We start from the raw sequence: 22,959 nt of genomic DNA on the forward strand, positions 1-22,959 counted from the left end.
CCTTCAATAGGTTTTGTGATCTGCACGGCCTCAGCCAACTAATCACCCAACCCACAAGGATATGTGAATCAACTCAGACTACCATTGACCTCATACTGACCTCTGACAAGTCCAAGATCTCCAGTAAAGGGGTTATAGCATGCGGGTTAAGTGATCATTACATGATATTCTGTACCCGCAAAAAGCTAAAACTAAAGGCTGGCTGTCACAAAACAGTCACATCTAGAGACCTCAAAACCTACTCTAGCGAGGCCTTTAACCTTGAACTGGAGAGTCTGGACTGCTCAGATGAACTCAATGGTACACTGGTTGAAGAAACTTGGCTTGGCTTCAAAACCAAATTTTCATCAATACTAAACAAAATGGCCCCCCTAAGAACCACCAGGGTAAAAAATCGCGCTGAGCCATGGATGCACACTGAAATACTGACCGCTATGAAAGCCAGAGACAAAAAATGCTCTTGAGTTTCGTAAAAGTCAGTCAAAGCTTACCAAAAGCACGAGCAGTGAACTCCAAGACCACGTGACTGAACTCAAACTAGAAAGAAACAGACTAAGAAATGACGTAAACTCCATGATCAAAACTGCTAAAAAAAATTTCATCAATGACAAAACCGAGGAAAACAAAAATAAACCACGTGAACTTTGGAAATTACTCAACAATCAACTAGGCTGCAGTAAAAAACTCAACCAGGTTTTCAAACATAAACATAAAGACGGACAACACGCTCATCACAGACAAGCTGGATGTAGCCAATTACTTAAACACTTTCTTCACAAACATAGCCACAACACTGGTAAACAAACTACCCTCCCACTCAGGGCAGTATGGGGTAGAACACATAGTAGCATACTACATGAACCTAGGCGTCCACAAAGACGACTTCAAACTGGAAATAGTAACTACAGATGAGGTACTCAAAAAACTGAGCGCCCTCCAACCAAACAAGGCCACTGGCCATGACAACATCCCCTCCAAATTCCTCAGAGACTCAGCAGCAGCCATCACCCCAGTCATCACACACATAATAAACCTCTCCATAAAACAGGGACACGTCCCCAAGGACTTCAAAATTGCGAGAGTAACACCCCTGCACAAAAAGGGCAGCAAATTAGACCTGGGTAACTACCGCCCTGTTTCTATCCTTACATCCATCTCGAAAGTCATGGAAAAAATAGTATACGAACAGATCGAAAAGTACCTTGCGGAAAAAAATCTAATCTACGAATTCCAATCTGGCTTCAGAACATCCCACTCCACTGACACATGCCTTCTCTACTTGAACGACCACATCAAACAAGAGGTGGACGCGGGCAAATACTGCGGCATGGTCATGCTGGACCTACAAAAGGCCTTCGACACTGTCAATCACACCATTCTGATTGACAAGCTAAAAGCAATTGGTTTTGATAGTTTATCAGTGAGCTGGATACAATCCTACCTGGAGGGGAGGGAACAGATGGTGGAAGTAAACGGTACCCTATCCCCCCCCCCTCACAGTGAGCTGTGGTGTTCCACAAGGAAGCATACTAGGACCGCTACTATTCCTAATTTATGCAAATGACATGTCGTCAGCTTGTGACTGCAACTTGTTCCTGTTTGCGGACGACTCAGCCCTGCTGGTCTCTGACAAGAACAAGTTACAGGTTGAAAAAGCCCTCAACTCGGAACTAGGCAAAATCTGCATATGGCTCGCCGACAACAAACTATCATTACACATGGGCAAAACAGAGTCCATTCTCTTCGGTTCAAATAACAAACTCAGCAAGACCGACGGCTTCTCGGTTACAGTGGGTGACAATATTATCACAAGGAAAGATGAAATTACCTACCTGGGTTCCATCCTAGAGGCTAATCTTTCCTGTGACAAAATGGCATCCAATGTAATAAAAAAAGTCAACCAACGAACGTGATTCTTGTACCGGATCTCCTCTCTGGTAAACAAGAATACCCTGAAGACTCTAGCAGGAGCACTCATTCAAGGGTACTACGACTATGCTTGCACCTCATGGTACCAAAGCACCTCAAAGGCACTAAAAAACAAATTACAAACATCTCAAAACAAGCTAGTCAGACTACTACTTGACCTGACTCCTAGAACCCACCTCACCCCTGCCCACTTTGACAACCTAGGATGGCTTAGAGTAGACGACAGAGTACAGCAACTTGCAATGGGCCTGGTCTACAAGATACACTACGCGACCAAGGTACCCATGTACATGTCAAAATACTTCCCAAAGGTCAGTGAATACCACGATCACAACACCAGAGGGAGCTCCACAAATCATGTAAAACCCAGATTCGGCTCAAACAAGGGACTAAACACGTTTCGCAATTATGCCACATCAATGTGGAACGCCCTACCTAAAGCTGTAAAGGAATGTGAATCACTACCCACCTTCAAAAACACTCTCAAAAAACACCTACGTGAGACTGCAATTCGAAACTGGCCCCTACAAATGTCCTAACCTAGTTGTACAGTAAATGACCAAGTAAGGCTTTGTCAATATTCCAATGTACAGTGTAAAATGTGTGTGTGTCCCCTTCCCAACCCCCCCCCCCCCCCCCACCTCCAATGTACAGCCCTCACCCAACCCACCCAACCCCACCCCACCCAACCAACCTCCTCCAATGTACAGTTTCTATGCCAAATGTATATACACTCCTTTTCTGGACACTTTTGTATCACAAACAGTACTGTATTTGCAAATCTGATATGTCATAAATGTATAGATGTAGCAGTACTGTCTATCTGTATGTCATGTATGTCATATATGTTATGATGAATTGAAAATGGGGGACCCTGATGTAAACAAGATGAAAGTCTTTCTCTGGTCTGCATCCCCTTAACAATTGTATGTATTGAGCTGTACTGTACTGTACCCATTCTGCAATCTGTTAATAAACTTTTCAATCAATCAATCAAACACACCCTGTTGTACACCGCTAATAATCTGTTCCACACTACTAACACACTGTGTTCTACACTACTAACTAGGGGTGTAACGATTCGACCCGATTACGATTCTTCAGGCAACACTGTGTTCTACACTACTAACACACTGTGTTCTACTCTACTAACACACTGTGTTCTACTCTACTAACACACTGTGTTCTACACTAGGGTGTCCAGTTTGTTTATCAACTATTAAGGCCTTAATTTGTCTTAAAATTTCTTAAATCCGTCTTTCAGAGGTCTTAAAAAATGCCATAGACAGGAAAGATAAAATGCCATGTCATCTTATGTTTCATTATGAAATCTGGGGAAAAACGGTTAGCGGGAGATAAAGTTGGACTTTTAATTTACCACGGAACCAACAAGAGGTATGTTTATCGGGAACTATTTCAGCAACAGAGTCTATAGGTAACGTTATCAAGGCGAAGCGATAACGCTAACGCTACATTTAGTTTAGTTTAGCATTTGTATTTGCACTCGTTAATTAATATGGGAAAGTGCAAATTTAATGATAACTGGCTCGACAACCCACTGTTTGCACCATGGTTGGTCCCAGTGAAAGATAATTACGAGGCCCGCTGCAAACTCTGCAAAAAGGATTTAAAACTCGGGACGATGGGAGTGAAAGCAGTCGAGTCTCGCATGCAGAACGCTAAGCATATTACCTCTGCAAAAACCCGCCTGCAAACAACTACAATTTCGCATTTATTTTCGGCCCCTGCCTCCAGATCAACTGCGCCATCTCAGGTAGGACTACCACCAGCGACACCAATTATTACATCTGCACCTGTCCGGATAACATTCGGCTCCAATGTCATGATGTCATGTATGTTGTGTATGTCATAAATGTCACTATGAATTGAAAATGGGGGACCCTGATGTAAACAAGACAAACGTCTTTCTCTGGTCTGCATCCCCTTAACAATTGTGTATTGAGCCGTAATGTATTGTACCCATTCTGCAATCTGTTAATAACGTTTTCATTCAATCAACCAAACCACAAAAACAAAATAACTGGATGAATGAATGAATGAAAAACTTTATTTAACAGATTGCAGAATGGGTACAATACAGTACGGCTCAATACACACAATTGTTAAGGGGATGCAGACCAGAGAAAGACTTTCGTCTTGTTTACATCAGGGTCCCCCATTTTCATTCATAGTGACATTTATGACATACACAACATACATGACATCATGACATTCATGACATACAGGATATAGTACTGTTACATTTGTGACATACGATATGCAAATATACAGTACTGTTACCCAGAGATCCTAACAGAAAATATATACATATGATGGGGATGAGACTGTACATTAGGAGGGGGGGGGGGGGGGTTGGACATTTATGGTGGCCAGTTTCGAATTGCAGCCTCCCGTAGGTGCTCTTTAAGAGCGGTTTTGAATGTGGGCAGGGGTAAAGTGGGTTTTATGAGTGAGGTTAAGCAGTAGTCTGACCAGTTTGTTTTGTGATGTTTGTAATCTTGTTTTTAGTGCCTTTGAGGTGCTTTGGTACCATGAGGTGCAGGCATAGTCGTAGTACCCTCGGAGTACCCTTGAATTGTTAAGAGTCTTCAGGGTATTCTTGTTTACCAGAGAGGAGATCCGGTACAAGAATCTTGTTTGTTGGTTAACTTTTTTGATACCCTGGGGAGGGTGGTAATAGTCATGTGTTCTGACAGGTATCAGTCCTATGGTAATAGTCATGTGTTCTGACAGGTCAGGTATCAGTCCTATGGTAATAGTCATGTGTTCTTAAAGGTATCAGTCCTATGGTAGTATGTGTTCTGACGGAAATGTGGCTGTTGCACTTGCTGCTTGGCCCCTGGTATATTTTGTATAGCTATATTTGCTATTTATGTTTGTCACCCCTTTGTTGAAATGCATCCAATCCAGTTACTCCTTTTAAGTAGGGCTGTCTTAAATACTTCGAAGCTTCGAAGCTTCGTTCGATGGCACAAGCTTCGAACATTAAAAAAAAATCGAAGTTGAAAAAAAAAAAAAAAATGTTTCAATTTTTTATTTTTTATTTTTACTTCGGTGTGTGTGTGCATGGGGCCATTGGGTGGGGCCGGGGGACAAATACACTGGAGGAAAGTAACTCAGCTCAGCACTGCCCAAATTATATCATCACTATTGCCTGTTTGAAGGATATCATCCTCAAACACATATACACCACCTACACGCCTATTCTCAGTCCTTGCCCCACAATGGTGGAATGAACTACCCACCCCAGTTAGGACAGCCGAATCCTGTCCAATCTTTCGCCGTCGACTAAAGACTCACTTCTTCAACCATTATCTGAAATAAAATTAAAAAAATAAAATAAAAAGAATCTAACCCTAACTAACCTACACTGTAACACGCAACACTTTGATGAATATTGTTACTCAGCTGATAGAGTTGTATCCTTCCTGATGACCTGTCGTACAGAACTTGTAAGTCGCTTTGGATAAAAGCGTCAGCTAAATGACTAAATGTAAATGTGAATGTAAATGCCTTGTAGAATTCCACACATAAGAAAGAAAGATACTGGGATGAATAAACAAAATAGGAAATAAAATGTAGAAATGCATGCAATACATAAATAAATATGAATCTCCATATATGAAATAGAACATTTAGATAAGGTGCTACTGAGATGTTTTGGTGAGTTCTTTGTTTTTTTGTGGAAGTAGCCCTTCTTAAAAATGCATGAACATTCACTGATAATTGGTCTGTAGTGGAGTCTACAAGGTCTACATTGCCGGACCTTGTAGACTGACATAATTCTGTGCATAGTTTAGTCTACACAGGCCATATTTCAAATAATCAAAATCTTACTTCATTCATCTTAAACATTCTTGATTTGGGGGATTGGTAGTTCCCATGAAATCTGAAGTTGTTCAAACGACAACAGCGATCCACCTTGAATTAATCCACTTTATTTATAGAGCACATTTAAAAACAACAAAGTTTACCAAAGTGCTGTACAAGTCCCACAACATAAGATACAAAAAAAATATATATAATTTTTTTTTTAATTAATATTTTTTTTTAATTCGAAGCTTCGAATTAAAATCGAAGCTCGGCCCCGAAGCTTCGATTGCCAAAAAAAATTCGAAGGTCAGCCCTACTTTTAAGTTCAGTTTTCTTTAAGTTTCCAAGTTATGTTTTAATAAACATCTTTGGACCAATGTGTCCCTAAACATAAACTAATTGGTGTCGTTGCGTGATTTTTGCCATTTTGTTATTGTGAAATTGGTATTAAATTTAATTCTGAGTGGCATTAAAAAGTCTTAAAAAGCCTTAAATCTGACTGGGCTAAACCGGCAGATACCCTTCTACACTACTAACACACTGTGTTCTACACTACTAACACACTGTGTTCTACACTACTAACACACTGTGTTCTACACTACTAACACACTGTGTTCTACACTACTAACACTGTTCTACACTACTAACACACTGTGTTCTACACTACTAACACTGTGTTCTACACTACTAACACTGTGTTCTACACTACTTACAGATCATGTGTAAGCTGGTCACCATGCTGAGCAGAGACACGGTGGAACAGCTACTGCTGCCGCGCTTCTGTGAGCTGTGTAGTGACGCAAGACTGTTCCAAGTGCGGAAGGTAACCAACCAACCACCTCCCCACCTTCACCTCCAATGTCTGACTCCAAAGCTTAAAGGAACACTGCAACTTTTTGGGAAATGTGCTTATTTGTCATCTACCCTGGAATTAGACAAGCAGATTACATACCCTTTTCTTCTCTGTGCATGGCATGTGCATTAGGCTTAGGGAACAGCCGCACCGTTAGCCTAGCTTAGCGGCATTCACTGGAAGTAGGTGTGCCAGTGTAGCCTAGTTCACAACAATCACGAAATACTCCAAATACAACTCAAAGTTTTCTGTAAAACATGTTGTGACCTGTGTATTTACCACGTGGAGAAAAAATTGAAATCACTGCGCCCAGGCAGCAGTGGTTCGGCAGTGGTTTTATTATTATCTTTTTATGTGTTAAATACACGGGTCACAACATGTTTACAGGCAAGTTTTGGAGTTGTATTTGGGAGTGTATTTCGTGACTGTTGGGAACTAGGCTACACTGGCACACCCAGTGGCGGCCGGTGGGTGCTTCGCCACTAGGGGCGCTATACCAAACATTTTGCAAACATGTACAGTACCACGCAACAGACTCATGGCAAGATGTGAGCGTTTCGACTCACGCTCACGGCAATGAATCGGCTCTTATGAACGAGTCGCTCAGCTGTTACTACAACAACACACAACCAGTCAAATAAAGTATAGTCTAGACTCTAATTCACAACTTGAAACACAATATATAAATAGAAAAGTTAGAAACAAAACTCGCCCCGTCTCCAAACACAGGCAGATCTCTCCTTCTCTCTCTCACACACAGCGCGACGTGGAATCGATTCGTTACACAATCAGACCTATTATATACCAAGAATAACTTCAGTATGAGTACAGGGCTGTACACATATTTTGCATATTGTTAAACGAGCCAAGGCTAGCTATTAAACTATCGATATGAATCGAAAATCTGGGACCCTGATGTAAACAAGACAAACGTCTTTCTCTGGTCTGCATCCCCTTAACAATTGTGTGTATTGAGCCGTACTGTATTGTACCCATTCTGCAATCTGTTAATAAAGTTCTCATTCATTCATTCATTCAAACATAGACGATATTGAACAAGCCATAATCCACGTATTTTCAATCCAAACGCGAGAGAGAGAGAGAGAGAGAGAGACTCACTGTTTAGTTGACACGTCCAGGGCAGGAGGGCTTGCCTTGATAAAGTAGTGTATCACTGTTGATGTATTCCAGACCACTGTCCACTGTGTCCAGACTGCATCCGCCATATAGCTTGTTAGCCAAGTGTTAGCTTGTTAGCAGCACCACACAACAGTCACAAGTACTTCATTCCTTTGTCCATTTCCGCTCGAACAGACTGCAAACTACCTGGCGTTCTATCGCCATGCTCTAAGACAAACTCTAACCTTAACCAACTTTGAAAGAGTGCCTAAGCTTAACAGTCTAAAGAACTTGCAGTCACGGCACGCTCTAAGACAAACAACCTAGGACCAACGTAGGAATAAGCTAGAATTGGAACATTAGAAATTGGATTCGGCCAATCAGAGATCGTCTCTGTGAAATTCTGCTACGGAAAAAAATACTGGCGTCGGCCAATCAGAGAGCGTCTCCGCGAAATGCGGCTACAGAAATTCTTGACGCTACTGGCTAGACCGCTTCAAATCGCGCCCGGATTCCAACATAATAGTCATATTTCAACGCACAACGCGTTATGCACTGATTGGCTGTGACGGATACAGCGATCAAACTGTGACGCGCACTCAGAGCGCTATCGCGTCTAGCCCGGGCCGAGAAATACGAAAAAATAAAAAAAACGTGATGTCACTTCCTGCTCAGGAAAACGAGTGTTTTTTTATTTGAGATAATAACGTTATATTGTGCATTGGAAATACAAACATACTTAAAATGAGTAAATATTATTCATTTTAAACATGTTTATATTATTTATAGGGCTATAAAACAAAAAACTAAAGTTTTATTTTCTTCTTCTGTGATTTAACAGCAGGTGGGTCGGCGCCCTTGCGCCCCTAGTGGCAGAGCCGCCACTGGGCACACCTACTTCCAGTGAATGAAGCAAAGCTAGGCTAACGGTGCGGCTGTTCCCTAAGCCTAATGCATGCACAGAGAAGAAAAGGGCATGTATCTGCTTGTCTATCTCCAGGGTAGATGGCAAATAACTTAATTTCCCCAAAAGTTGGCGTGTTCCTTTAACCCTTTGGGTGCCGTTAACGTAGAACTACGTTTCTGTTGCCCGATGGTTGAGTGCCGGAAACGTAGAACTACGTTTTTCTCACAGTATTTCTTTTATTCACTATTGCCATTCATAATTCAGCGGGGCACCTTGTGCATACTGTTCTGAGCTGGCAGACGGTCTTATACCGCCCTCTGAACGCCTTCGGCCGCTATTGCACTCCATTAGAAACGGTGTAGTTTATTTTCTCTACCGAGCTGTGGGGGCGGGTCCTAAACACTCCGGCAAAACACGCACTTGTAGGGATGGCTTGGACAACTGACCCCGCCCGCCGCCGCGCTGGAGCACATTTCATGTGTGCACGAGGAAGGATAATAATGATAATCTAGCGTTGATTTCAGGAAGATTCGATAATCAGGCGAAAAATGACCGTGTTTATTGAATTACACAAACGCTGTTTTCGTGTCTTTTTCCTGGAATTACTCAGAAGCACCCAAACTATATTCATATTCAAAACGGTATCAAACGGAAATGTACGGATGAAAAAATTATCTGTTTTTTTGCACGTTGACTGGAAGCAACTCACTGACAATCGACGGCGTTATTAGACCCATAGCTATAATATAAAATATAGGTTTAGCTCTACAAACAAGGTGCGCGTTTACATGGGGTTAATGGACGGCAAGGCCAGATGCACTTCCCAGAAGGGGCATGGCACTCAATGTGTTAAGAAGAACAACGAAAGTGTTATCCAGGATAAAACAGCTGGCCGATTCTCATCTTTTTAGTCTGCATACTACCAGGATTCTGAAAATGTTTGAATCTGATCAAACAATTATGGAATTACATTTACGGCGTTAAGGTTACACAAGGATCAATGCGGTATTCTTGGGAGTCTGCGTTCATTTCGTTTTGCATATCGAGCGCAGCTCACACTATGCTTTTGTTTTCCATTTTGGAATGTTAATTCCTGGGAGTAAAACCGGTGCCAGTTAGAGAAGGGTGTCGTACCCCTGCAGCTTTTCTTAAGCCAGCCCCCCCCCCCCCCCCCCCCTGTTAACAGCGGGAGTCTTCCTCTCCTGCACCCCTCTCGAACCTCAACAAACGGGTGATTGAACCATCACAAAGGCTGTATTCTTCATCCATGAACAGGCAGATATCTGACCTTTTTATCCTGTTACTCGATCATAGGTCTGTGCAGCCAATTTCGGAGAATTCTGTTCCATTGTGGGCCAGGATGCCACAGAGAAACTACTGGTAAGGAGGCTTTCAAATATTGTCATGCAGCACCGAATGTAAACCTTCTGTATACTTTGTACAAAATATATCATTATGTAACGGCATGTTTGGACATTGGTCTCTGTTGAGTGCGTCCTGAGGCCAGTCTCATATCACAACTTCTGCAAGTACAACAAATTCTTGTCGTCGGCAAACCTTGTTTTGTCTCTGGGTCTTTACTTTCTGTCAACAGTATATGGGTTGATTCCAGCTGTGATGATGTGTTGTTGTGTCTAGATGTCAAAGTTCTTGGACCTGTGCTCAGACAGTCTGTGGGGCATCAGGAAGGCCTGCGCAGAGTGCTTCATGATCGTATCGAATTCCACCTCCCCGGAGGTGCGACGCACTAAACTGTCCCCGCTCTTCATCAGCCTCATCAGTGACCAGTCCCGCTGGGTAAGACACACACAATGTATAGAAATCTGCCTTTTCCAAACAAGTACCTCCTCGCTGATCTATTAAATCATGCCATGTTGATATTTTTACCAATTTCCCCCACAAGACATTACCAGAAATAAATGACAGGAAATTATACGTCTCCCTCCTCTTCCTCTCCCTTTATTCCAGGTGCGACAGGCTGCATTCCAGTCTCTGGGTCGTTTTATCTCCACCTTCGCCAACCCCTCCAGCACAGGCCTCCTCTTCAGAGAGGACGGCACCTTACTAGAGGTCCCCAGGTGTCCTTCAGACAGGTAGGACCGCCTTACTAGAGGTCCCCAGGTGTCCTTCAGACAGACAGGTAGGACCACCTCACTAGAGGTCCCCAGGTGTCCTTCAGACAGACAGGTAGGACCGCCTTACTAGAGGTCCCCAGGTGTCCTTCAGACAGACGGGTAGGACCGCCTTACTAGAGGTCCCCAGGTGTCCTTCAGACAGACAGGTAGGACCACCTTACTAGAGGTCCCCAGGTGTCCTTCAGACAGACGGGTAGGACCGCCTTACTAGAGGTCCCCAGGTGTCCTTCAGACAGACGGGTAGGACCGCCTTACTAGAGGTCCCCAGGTGTCCTTCAGACAGACAGGTAGGACCGCCTTACTAGAGGTCCCCAGGTGTCCTTCAGACAGACAGGTAGGACCGCCTTACTAGAGGTCCCCAGGTGTCCTTCAGACAGACAGGTAGGACCGCCTTACTAGAGGTCCCCAGGTGTCCTTCAGACAGACAGGTAGGACCGCCTTACTAGAGGTCCCCAGGTGTCCTTCAGACAGACAGGTAGGACCGCCTTACTAGACATCCCCAGGTGTCCTTCAGACAGGTAGGTAGGACCGCCTTACTAGAGGTCCCCAGGTGTCCTTCAGACAGACAGGTAGGACCACCTCACTAGAGGTCCCCAGGTGTCCTTCAGACAGACAGGTAGGACCGCCTCACTAGAGGTCCCCAGGTGTCCTTCAGACGGGTAGGACCGCCTTACTAGAGGTCCCCAGGTGTCCTTCAGACGGGTAGGACCACCTCACTAGAGGTCCCCAGGTGTCCTTCAGACAGGTAGGACCGCCTTACTAGAGGTCCCCAGGTGTCCTTCAGACAGACAGGTAGGACCGCCTTACTAGAGGTCCCCAGGTGTCCTTCAGACAGACGGGTAGGACCGCCTTACTAGAGGTCCCCAGGTGTCCTTCAGACAGACAGGTAGGACCACCTTACTAGAGGTCCCCAGGTGTCCTTCAGACAGACGGGTAGGACCGCCTTACTAGAGGTCCCCAGGTGTCCTTCAGACAGACGGGTAGGACCGCCTTACTAGAGGTCCCCAGGTGTCCTTCAGACAGACAGGTAGGACCGCCTTACTAGAGGTCCCCAGGTGTCCTTCAGACAGACAGGTAGGACCGCCTTACTAGAGGTCCCCAGGTGTCCTTCAGACAGACAGGTAGGACCGCCTTACTAGAGGTCCCCAGGTGTCCTTCAGACAGACAGGTAGGACCGCCTTACTAGAGGTCCCCAGGTGTCCTTCAGACAGACAGGTAGGACCGCCTTACTAGACATCCCCAGGTGTCCTTCAGACAGGTAGGTAGGACCGCCTTACTAGAGGTCCCCAGGTGTCCTTCAGACAGACAGGTAGGACCACCTCACTAGAGGTCCCCAGGTGTCCTTCAGACAGACAGGTAGGACCGCCTCACTAGAGGTCCCCAGGTGTCCTTCAGACGGGTAGGACCGCCTTACTAGAGGTCCCCAGGTGTCCTTCAGACGGGTAGGACCACCTCACTAGAGGTCCCCAGGTGTCCTTCAGACAGGTAGGACCGCCTTACTAGAGGTCCCCAGGTGTCCTTCAGACAGACGGGTAGGACCGCCTTACTAGAGGTCCCCAGGTGTCCTTCAGACAGACAGGTAGGACCGCCTTACTAGAGGTCCCCAGGTGTCCTTCAGACAGACAGGTAGGACCGCCTTACTAGAGGTCCCCAGGTGTCCTTCAGACAGACAGGTAGGACCGCCTTACTAGAGGTCCCCAGGTGTCCTTCAGACAGACAGGTAGGACCGCCTTACTAGAGGTCCCCAGGTGTCCTTCAGACAGACAGGTAGGACCGCCTTACTAGAGGTCCCGACTCCCCAGGTGTCCTTCAGACAGACAGGTAGGACCGCCTCACTAGAGGTCCCCAGGTGTCCTTCAGACAGACAGGTAGGACCGCCTTACTAGAGGTCCCCAGGTGTCCTTCAGACAGACAAGTTTCAAGTTTCTTTAATAGTTGTCATACAGAAGTACAGAATACTTTTATACAAAATGCTTCTTTCTGTTACACTCCAGAGACTGCTAGACAAAAGATAAGTATAAAATAAAATAAAATAGTATAGCATGTAAAAATAGAAGTAAAAATAGAAGTCATGTACGTAGACACAGTGTTCAGTATATACATATGTACAATGTTCGATGCAGAATAGAGTAACTGAGTTACCGTACAATATACAATATACTATGCAATATACTAATATACAATACTATATAGTGCAAAGCAGAAATGGGATGAGGTACAATTTACAGTAAGGTGTACTGAGGTATGGGTTGTAGTGCAAATCCTTTACCAATAAATATAAAGTGTGTCTAGGTGTTCTAAAGTGTGGAGAGTGGGTGCTGCAGTGTGTTGTTTGTTTAAAGTGAGTGTGTGCGTATGGATGTGTGTGTTGTGTGTGTTGTGTTGTGAGTGCATTTGATGGTTGTTGCATAGTGTTATTGTTCATTGAGCAACCTGATGGCCTGGGGATAGAAGCTTCTTCTGAGTCTTTCTGTGCTTTCTTGAGACTCCGGTATCGCTTGCCTGACCGCAGCAGTTCAAAGAGGCAGTTGTTTGGGTGGCTGGAGTCCTTAATAATTCTCTTAGCCTTACCCCTGCACCGCTTGTTGTAAATGTCTTGGAGAGTGGGAAGCCCCCCTCCAATTGTGCGTTCGGCTGAACGTGCCACTCTCTGTAGTCTGCTTCGGTCTTGTGCGGTGCTATTCCCAAACCAGGAGGTGATATTGCCAGTCAGGATGCTCTCTATTGTACATGAGTAGAAGTTCTTAAGGATCTTCTGACTGACTTGGAACTTCCTTAGGCGCCTGAGGAAGTAGAGGCGTTGTCGTGCCTTCTTCACAACACTGTCAATGTGTGTGGTCCATGTCAAGTCCTCGGATATGTGGGCTCCAAGGTACTTAAAACTGTTCACTCTCTCAACCAGTGCCCCGTCGATGCTGAGGGGGCTGTAGTCCCTGACCCCCGACCTCCTGAAGTCCACAATCATCTCTTTTGTTTTGCTGACGTTCAGGGAGAGGTATTAGTAGTAGTAACGGACCGTAGACCAATCTCAGTCACTCTTATTGTCTGGGACCAAATTCGGTCACGCCCCATTTTGCGCGACATCCAGGCTTGTTTTACCGTCGGCGTTTGGGAATTTCATGTCGACAGGTAGATGAAGTGAAATTATACTTCTTTTAGAATATATATATATATCAAATTTCATGAGTATTCATCTATATTTAGTCATCTAAAGACGATTAGATATGAACCTATGTACCAGTAAAAAGTGGGAATCTCTAGAATGTGTTTTGGGCAACAGTGTTTACAGAAGTGCGGGTCTCAAGTTGACGTTATACTATAACTTACACAACACTTTCTGTTGTCAGTAGATGGCAGCATTGGTTTAAAATTAAAAGGTGAAAATGTGAAAACTACCAAATTAATACAACTCCCAAGACCTTTAGCACAGGTCACAGGTCACTGGGACGCGTCTATTCTTTGACGCGATCTGAACAGCGTTAAACTATTAATGGGACCCGAGTACAGTGATCGAGAATGGTCACCCAATTATCTTAACAAAAGTGCATCATTAGCATTATGTATGTTGTCTAAACGGGAACATAATGGTACAATTAGATTTTAATGTTATCCGCATATAAAGGACAAATAAAACATCGTTAATTTGTAAGAAACCTCAATAAAAACGGCGCAGGGTAAGTTATATTCGCTATTGTTATGAAAATGTGATAGAATCCTATAAAAATGTGGACGCATTTGGTCACTGTGACGTTCGTAGTAGTTTATTCAGTCATCTCACACAATACAATATACACCATTTAACAATATTTGATTTTACAGTGACTGAAAAGGTACAGACTGAAGCATAATGCTTATATATGCCTGTCCTATATTCTTAACAAAAATTAAGACTCAAACTGTATTCTAAAAGAAAATAGCAAAAAAAACAGTATTATTCACCCTTGTAGTTTTCAAAAATAGCTTTACAAACCATTTTCTTAAAAACCAAAAGCCTCGTTAGCCGCCTGCCTCACCATTATCACTACAGTGGTGATGTTAAATGCAGGAGAAAGATTAGTTTCCCCTGATTAGTGAAGTTTATTACATGGCGTTTTAACATTCGCGAAAATGCTTGATTGTGATTGGTCAATAGCGCTCGGTTGCCCATAGCAGCGGTCAGTTATTTTTCTATAACTGACGGCTGTCAGGGGCAACCGAGCAATAATGACCGCTGTTCGCAGCCGGAGCAATCAAGCATTTAGATCGCAGTCATGAAAGCTGCTCAGCATATGCACAGCTGCACTCATCAGTGCAAGCTGCCGGCGATGACAGCGCGGAGCCACAGAACAGAACAACTGCGTCTGCATTTGATCTCGTCTTGTCGATGGTGTAAAATGAATTAGGTATATTGTTAGTAAGTTAGCCATGTAATAAGCGGGATAATGTATAGCTATACTCGGTCATTGTCGCATTGTCGGCGAGGCGCCTCGGTATTCTAAACTCTGTGTCGGTCAATTATTTTGCGACAATGACCTCGTAGCTATACATTATCCCTTACTTATTTCAGGGCTCGATTGTGCTGCGAAGGGACTCTACCGATTGACAACATCATTGATAAGTAGGACACGTGGGCTAGGCGTCTAAAACGTACGTTCAGTACATTCTGAACGTAACCGTTTAATGTAATAGAATGCAACCGTGTTCACATCAAGTAATCCATCACATTGTCCTGTGAATCTTCCTATTGCAGCGATTCGTCTCTAAACTCGTTAAACTGCCCTGGAATCGGTGGCTGCCACACGGGAAGGACCATCGTGCACACGCCCCCTAACCAGGCGGGCCGGGCCACGCCGTCCCCGGAGCAGGACATGCATTCCTTCTGCGACCAACCCATGCGCGTTCCCAAAGAGCTGCACCAACGCCGCGCTCGTAGCACCAACACCCCTAACCATAACAACAACAACATCAGCACCAGCAGCCCCACCGCCACAGAGAACGACAAGAACAAGAGAGAGGCGGAGCAGGCGGACGAGAACTTTAACTCTTTCCACTACTGGAGGCCTCCTTTACCGGACATTAGTGGGGAACTGGAGATGCTAAGTAGTCCGACGACGGAGAAACCGGTAGAGCTGGAGGAGGACGACGAGCAGAAGAGAGAGACGGAGCAGGAAGAGGAGGAGGAGGAGGAGGCTGAGGAACATCCTGCTCCCAGGTCCAGCCACAGTCAAGCCACCACCGATCAGATCCAGAAGGTCCTAGACTGTCTACAGCCTCACATGGACGACCCTGATGTTCAAGGTGAGTCACAGGACTGAAGAAACACATGGTAACCTGTGGTCGTGCAACGGTGTTCTACGGATTGAAGGGGACCTATTATGGAAAATGGGGTTTGCCTAGTCTTTGTATGGATTTGACTGTTTGAAATGTTGCAACAGGGGAAAGATTACATATACCGTAATTTTCGGACTATAAGCCGCGCCTTTTCCCCCCATTTTTCGACCCTGCGGCTTATATAACGGTGCGGCTTATATGTGACTCAACGTGACCAAACCCCGAAAATGTAAAAATCAAAATATTGCTTTTTTGACTGCATTGAAATGTTATTTATCGGTTCCCTTATTTGCTAAACTTAATACAACTTGTAAATGAGTTAATTCTTGTTATTTGTCCGACAGTATTGTGTCCCAATGCTGGTGGGAAGACTGTAATTAAACATTAAAACACCTGCGGTTTATAGTCCAGTGCGGCTTATATATGTAAACATCATTCAATTTAGCTGCTGCGGCTTATATTCAGGTGCGGCTTATAGTGCGAAAATTACGGTACTCCTTGCCATTTGGCCTGGGTTTGAAGTCTTAACAAGCCTAAACAAGCTGTCCTGAATTATCCTTTGTGATGCCACACAGGGGACACAAGCAATCAATTAGCTGTGTTTTCTTTTGCCTGGAATACTACCTACTTAATCTACTGCCCAGTTTGTAAAAGTATTTTGTTTTTGGGTGTGGGGTAGGCAGGGAAGGAATGAATTAATTTAATATTTGGTGTGTTGCTACACCTAACAAAAACAGCCTGTTCAACATGAGGGAAGAAGGAGGTGCTACAATTAGAAAATTGTTGAAATGATATCCCTTTAACTACTCTTGAACATTAAAAGGACAGTTCAGAATGTGTAAAAACCTATCTGACTAATAAGAAACGGACACCAGTCTCGCATAGCACTGCATTTGGTAGCAACGCTGCTGAAATTCAATGGGAAATAAAAATGTTTTTACATTACCGTCCGAGGGAAGCGACAGTTGTGATTGCAGGATTGAGAAAAGAGGGTGGGGTTTGAGATGGGTCTATTCAAAATCAAATCAAATCAAATGTATTTGTAAGGCCCGACAACACACGTTAATGACCCCATGGGCCGTACACGTCTTCTTTAAACGAGTCAATAAGAAACATAACAATAAGTCAAGAACAGAACAAGAACACCATAAGGTCCAACAAATTTAAAATAAATGCAAATAAATGAAAGAATGCAAGCACTCCCAGACATACCCCACGCGAAGGTAAGGAAAAACTCACTAAAACCTAACAATAGGGAAAAATGCTCCACAGGCAGTCCATTGCATTCATGTTTAGTAAAACAGTCAGCTGAGCTTATTTCATTTAATTACAACCCTTTATTCAAACTCGAAAGGCAACTGAGGTTTCCCTCATTTACAGTCACGTCGAGTGTACATACAGAAATAAGCAAAAAAAGGCATATGAAATTACACTGCATATAAAATCAACAATAAGACAAGTAAGGATAACAATCAAGTAAAACATGTACAACTTGATTGACAAAGGTTGGAGATCAAGCTTTTAAACTCTGCAACAGAGGGGAGAATCTCAAGCTTTAAGGACTGTTGTAGTTCATTCCATGAGCTAGGGGCATCATAGCAAAATACAGATTTACCCTGTTCCAAGCAAACTCGAGGGACCTTAAGGATCAGTAAATGGACTGGCCTGCAAGGGCTGAGAAATGCATTCATACCACATTGACTTGCATTAGAATTGTGCCAATTTCCTAGAAACAAACACCAGCACATAAACCTTTTTTGAATATCCAGTAGGGCTGTACCGAATAGTTCGAAGCTTCGAAGCTTCTTTCATAATGTTGACATTCGAATTCTAAATCAACATTTGAATTTTAAATTTTTTATAAAAAAAAGAATATATATATTTGTATGCGTCTATTCATTCTGTTTAAATCAATGGGGGTTTTCTTCACAGTTGCAGATAAAGATTAGGCTGCTACACTAATATTATACTATTATAGTATGTTAAGAGCCTATGGGTGTCTCTATCTATCTCAATCACCTACTCGAGATAGAACCCTGTGGCCGCCCGATATCCCCCAGCGAGGTGCTAAACTCGCCAAGTTCTCGGGTCAATTACTAATCCTAATCACGCTTATTTCATGGTCACTAGTTAGTTATATCCAGTTCATATGAAATATAAGCGTAGAAGAGTTGTTAACCTCTTCTTTGTTTGTAATAAACCCAATGTATGTCTGGGAAAACTCCTTTCCTATAATAATGCTTATATATCATCATTATCATTATCATCACCATCATCATCATTTTAGGAAAAGCCTATAATGCTAATCATTTGTAAGCCTGATGATATTACTACTCTTTTAATAAGTAGTACTACTACTAATAGTGTAATATTAGCTTAATAATAGCAATAATCATTTGCAAGCTCCAGAACCTCCGATCAGTTTGATAGACCCATAACTCCGTGGAGCGATCATCCGGCCCTGCAGTGGCCAGACTATCAAATCCCCACAAACCCAATAGGCCCGTCACATCTAGAGATACTGGCGCTTGCAAGCAACAAATAGTGATATATATATATATATATATATATATATATATATATATATATATCATATCCTTTATATAACTTTAGCTAAAAGCAGTAACCAGCAATTGATTTAATCTGTATGGCTTCCAGAATATACATATACCGTGTTACCTCAGATAAACGCAGGGCGAGGCCAGCGTCGTGACACATTGTGATTAAGCAGCTCAATGAAAGCAGTCCACGAATTGGTAAAAGTATTTTAACAAAGTTAGTTTAATTAGAAAAAGTAAGTTACAAAGAGACTGCATTGGAGAAGTCCAATCCAGGAATAATAAGTATGAAACAAAACATCTCTCTCAAGCAGAGCTTAGCATAGCTCTTTGCATCTAAAAAACAAAGTATTGGCATAGGGACTCCACTTTGAAAAATAAACAGACTAGGTTCCAGTACAGCGCTCAACCTTGTCTGCTGCTATAAAAATGGCAATCAAAAAATCTCTAACCCGGAGCGAGCGAGCCGGGCTTTATATACCCAGGTTCTGCATCATATCAAGACATCTTATTATTGGTCTAAAAATACAGTCATGTCATTCTACCAGCCAATCAACACATAATTCAGTAAGGATGAACCCTCTTCCCTTTCTAGTCGTTACAGTAACTGGAGAAGTAACAGATTACTTTGTGTTGGGAAAAACCCTATGTCTTCATCTGTATCTAGTAGGCTAGCAGAGGCCCACAAGGTCATAGGCACATTCCTAAAGGCGTCCAGCAGTATTGAATGAAACAATTGCCCTGCTGTAATATACAATACATGGTCCTTCTAGCATGAATAGCCTATACGCTTATATATATATACAAATATATACAGATATATATATATATATACATGTACAATACAGTACTCATATACTTATACATTGGTGGATATGTTTTACACATCATACATGTGTTAAAACATCATACAGAGGTTCTCCCTCTGCTTCAGGACTGCAAGGGTTAAAACCATGCAGCAGCGATCCACCTTCAAGGTCAGCACTCTGTGACCACATTCCTGGCTTCACGAACAGTAAGAGAGGCCCCTTCTCTATCCATCATGACTGTGCAGCCTGCCCCAGACACAGACACACACCATATATATATGTCTATATCTAGTGCAAAGCGCACAGTATATATATATATACATATACACATATATGTATACATATCACATATAGACACATACAGTAAACATATGCTTAATCATTTACATCATAATCCTAATTATAATAGTACATCATACAAGTGACATAAGGCAGAGAGGTAACAGGATGTCAATATAAAAAGTGTCACTAGTTGTTTGTGGGACTTCAACAGTATATGACTTCATAAAAATGTAAATAAAACATTTATCATAAATGATGTAGCCTATCTGCATCCACTTGGCACTCTGCGCTCCATCAAGACGTCACCATCACTTTCGTACCAACCGTGCCCTTATTCGATTATTTATGTTGATGAAACTAAAGAAACTAAAAGAAAGTTGATTTAATTAAAAAAAATACTCATTTACAGATATATATATATATAAAAATTGGATTACGTCATAAAATATGATGACAGGCATTCGAAGCTTCGTTCGAATACTTCAATAGAAGCTTCGAATGTTAACAAATGACATTCGGTACAGCCCTAATATCCAGAGAGGTTTAGGTAGTGATCAATAGGTTAAGCTCATAATAAATCGGAACCTTCCATTTTTAATCAGATTTATTTTCCATCTCACTCTCATGTATTCATTGCATTGATTGCCATTGGAATGTTGGTGACCTCTTGTTTCCATGTTTTCCCGTCCAGCTCAAGTGCAGGTGTTGTCAGCAGCTCTGAAGGCAGTGCAGCTCGACAGCCCGACGGACACAAGTCCACCTGAGCCCCAGCCTGAGAACGAGGAGGCCGACAGCGAGCCGTCGGAGAGAGACCCCGCGGAGGTCCAACCGGAGAGCGCTCTGCCTCCCGTGGAGGCAGAGGAGGAAAAGGAGGAGGAGTGTGCTGCTGAACCTCCTCCCGCCCCTGAGTCCTGCCCCGTCCAGGAGCAGGGCGAGAGGGAGACACAGACGGACCCCCACCATAGTCTGTTTCCCATCATAGTCTCGCCTGGTGATGACTGGGACCAACTTAGTGTGGTAAGTCACTCTTCTCTGGGTGGCTTTCAGGCAGGCTTCTCTTCTCTCTTTAGAAGCATACGGTACTTGAAAAACGTATTTAGGTTGTGATACTTATTCATCCTCTTTGGGTGAATATCTCTTTAAAAAGGTCAAACAACAAATGATTAATGTTAGATTTTATTGACCACATCCAGCGCTGACCCCCAGCAAAAGTAGTAGGGGGACAGTTTGGCTCAAACACTGCTTATACAAGCAAATATAGGAGGCTCCACGTGGCACTCATTGCTCTGAGATTAAGAGGAGATGGTCAGATACACTGTTTGCTTGCCCGCTAAGATGTGGTATTCAATTCAAGCTTGTATTCAATATCTCTTTCAACCAAGAGAAGGAAAGTATAATTTAAGAGGGTTGTGTATTCTTAAAACATATAAAAAGGTAAGAACTAATGTAAAAGCTAGATGTGTTTCAATTTTGGGAGTTAAATTGTGGAATAGTCTTAGTGACGGGTTGAAGTTGTGTACCTCTCAGGGGAGATTTAAAAAGGCCCTGAAGGATAAAATAATTCAGGAGTACAGTTTTGAGTAAAACATCAAACATTTATTTTCTTTTTTCTTTTTTCTCAAAGAAAAAAAATTATATCTTGCAGCATATTTAAAAATTGTCTTTCTTATTTAGTTTTTAAGAATTGTAAAGGATAGGCAAAAATAAGCATGTGCTTCAGCCTATTCCTTTTTTCGGTCATTGAGTTTGGATTTTGTGTGTGAGCTTACTTTGAATATGTACATTTGTGATTTGTGATTTTTTTTCTTTTCCTTTTGAAAGTCCACACGTGTGTTTTTGATTTATCTGTAAACAAAGACCGAAAATAAAACTATTCATTCATTCATGTGTGTGTATGTGTGTGCACCTCAGGAATCTGAGTGTGTGGAAGAGGAGAGGAAGGAGAGCTCTGTGCCCAGCCCAGCATCTGAGGAAAAGGCCAAGATGCAGGTCAGCAGCCTTCTCTGTCAACAGAGGTTCTGGACATGGGGTCCAAAGGTTTTTTTGTTGTTGTTGTTGTCGACCCCATATTGAGGGTGAAAAATCTAAATTAATGACAATTGTTGATGGAATAATTTAAATGATTGTCAGGAACAAATAGTTTATTCATGTTATTGCACTACCGTAAATGGAAGCATTGAGGTCAGAATAGGGGTCATGGCTGGATTACTGTGCAGATTCACTCTCCCATGTCTTCGTATGACAAACTCACCCTGGAAAACAGTAGTCATATCAAACATTATAATGAGTTTCATAGGCCTTATGCTATCTTAACTGGTCTATGAAAGTCATTATAATGTTTTGCTGCGATGAACCATTTCCTCAGTAGAACATGTGGGATTACACTGTGAGCTTCCTGTTTTGGCTTCATGGTTTTTGAAGACTAAAATACTGCGAGTATTGGAGCCCGGTGAGAGGATGCAGCACATTGCTTAGTTTCTAAATACTAACACAATGAGTTATGCACACGTCAACATCATGCCAGGCAGTCTTTAAGAGGGACCTGGGTTAAAAGAAAGGTGAACTCATCCTTTAAGTCCCGCCCCAACAGCCCCTTTCATCCAGGAACACTTGGTCAAATGAACCAGGCAAGAGACGTTCTTAACACTTTCGGGGCCATTTGGATCTGTCTAAAATCACTCTAGATTTTTTGCATAGTCCGTGGGGCTGTTTGTAGAGCTAAATCTATACTTTATAGTATTGCTATCTGTCCATTCTCATTGTCAATTGACACCATAAACCGTCCCTTCAAAATGGCTTAAAGAAATCATTTTTTCATCAATACGTTCTCATTTTATAGCGTCTTGAATATAAGCGTTATAAGGGATTTCGGCTAGTATATTTCCTGGAAGGCGAGATACAGGCCGCTAAGCTAGTAACGTTAAATCCAATGGCATTTCGGCACTACAGAAGCTAGAGTTAAAAATCAAACTGCATATGATCGATATGATGGTCCACCATGAATGCATGAAAGAGGGGGGTGGGGGGGGGGGACCTCGTTTCTGATTATTGATTACCAATAACCGCGTTAGCCTCAGTAGCCACATTCGCTGATCGGGTGGATGGCTATCATAACAAGGTCTGATCAGCATGTAATTTACGTGAAAAAGATCTTATCGTGGGCCGGTTGGATCCCCCAAAGGATTTCCCAGTTATCGATCGCCATCTGGTAGATCGATATGTC

At 42.9% G+C, this 22,959-nt stretch overlaps 1 protein-coding gene across 1 annotated transcript in view; it reads left to right on the top strand.

The window, feature by feature from the left end:
- Nucleotides 1–22,959, top strand: part of ppp4r1l (protein phosphatase 4, regulatory subunit 1-like) — an 81,550-nt gene that overhangs the window by 26,633 nt on the left and 31,958 nt on the right. Inside the window, exons 7-13 of the mRNA XM_084317702.1 lie at nucleotides 6,479–6,586; nucleotides 9,957–10,022; nucleotides 10,281–10,439; nucleotides 10,611–10,735; nucleotides 15,507–16,054; nucleotides 20,428–20,753; nucleotides 21,648–21,725. Coding sequence (XP_084173828.1) covers nucleotides 6,479–6,586; nucleotides 9,957–10,022; nucleotides 10,281–10,439; nucleotides 10,611–10,735; nucleotides 15,507–16,054; nucleotides 20,428–20,753; nucleotides 21,648–21,725 — 1,410 coding nt within the window. The remainder of the gene's footprint in view (nucleotides 1–6,478; nucleotides 6,587–9,956; nucleotides 10,023–10,280; nucleotides 10,440–10,610; nucleotides 10,736–15,506; nucleotides 16,055–20,427; nucleotides 20,754–21,647; nucleotides 21,726–22,959) is intronic.

Source organism: Notolepis coatsorum (genome assembly GCF_963971535.1).
Source record: "Notolepis coatsorum genome assembly, chromosome: 6".
NCBI lineage: Eukaryota > Metazoa > Chordata > Actinopteri > Aulopiformes > Paralepididae > Notolepis > Notolepis coatsorum.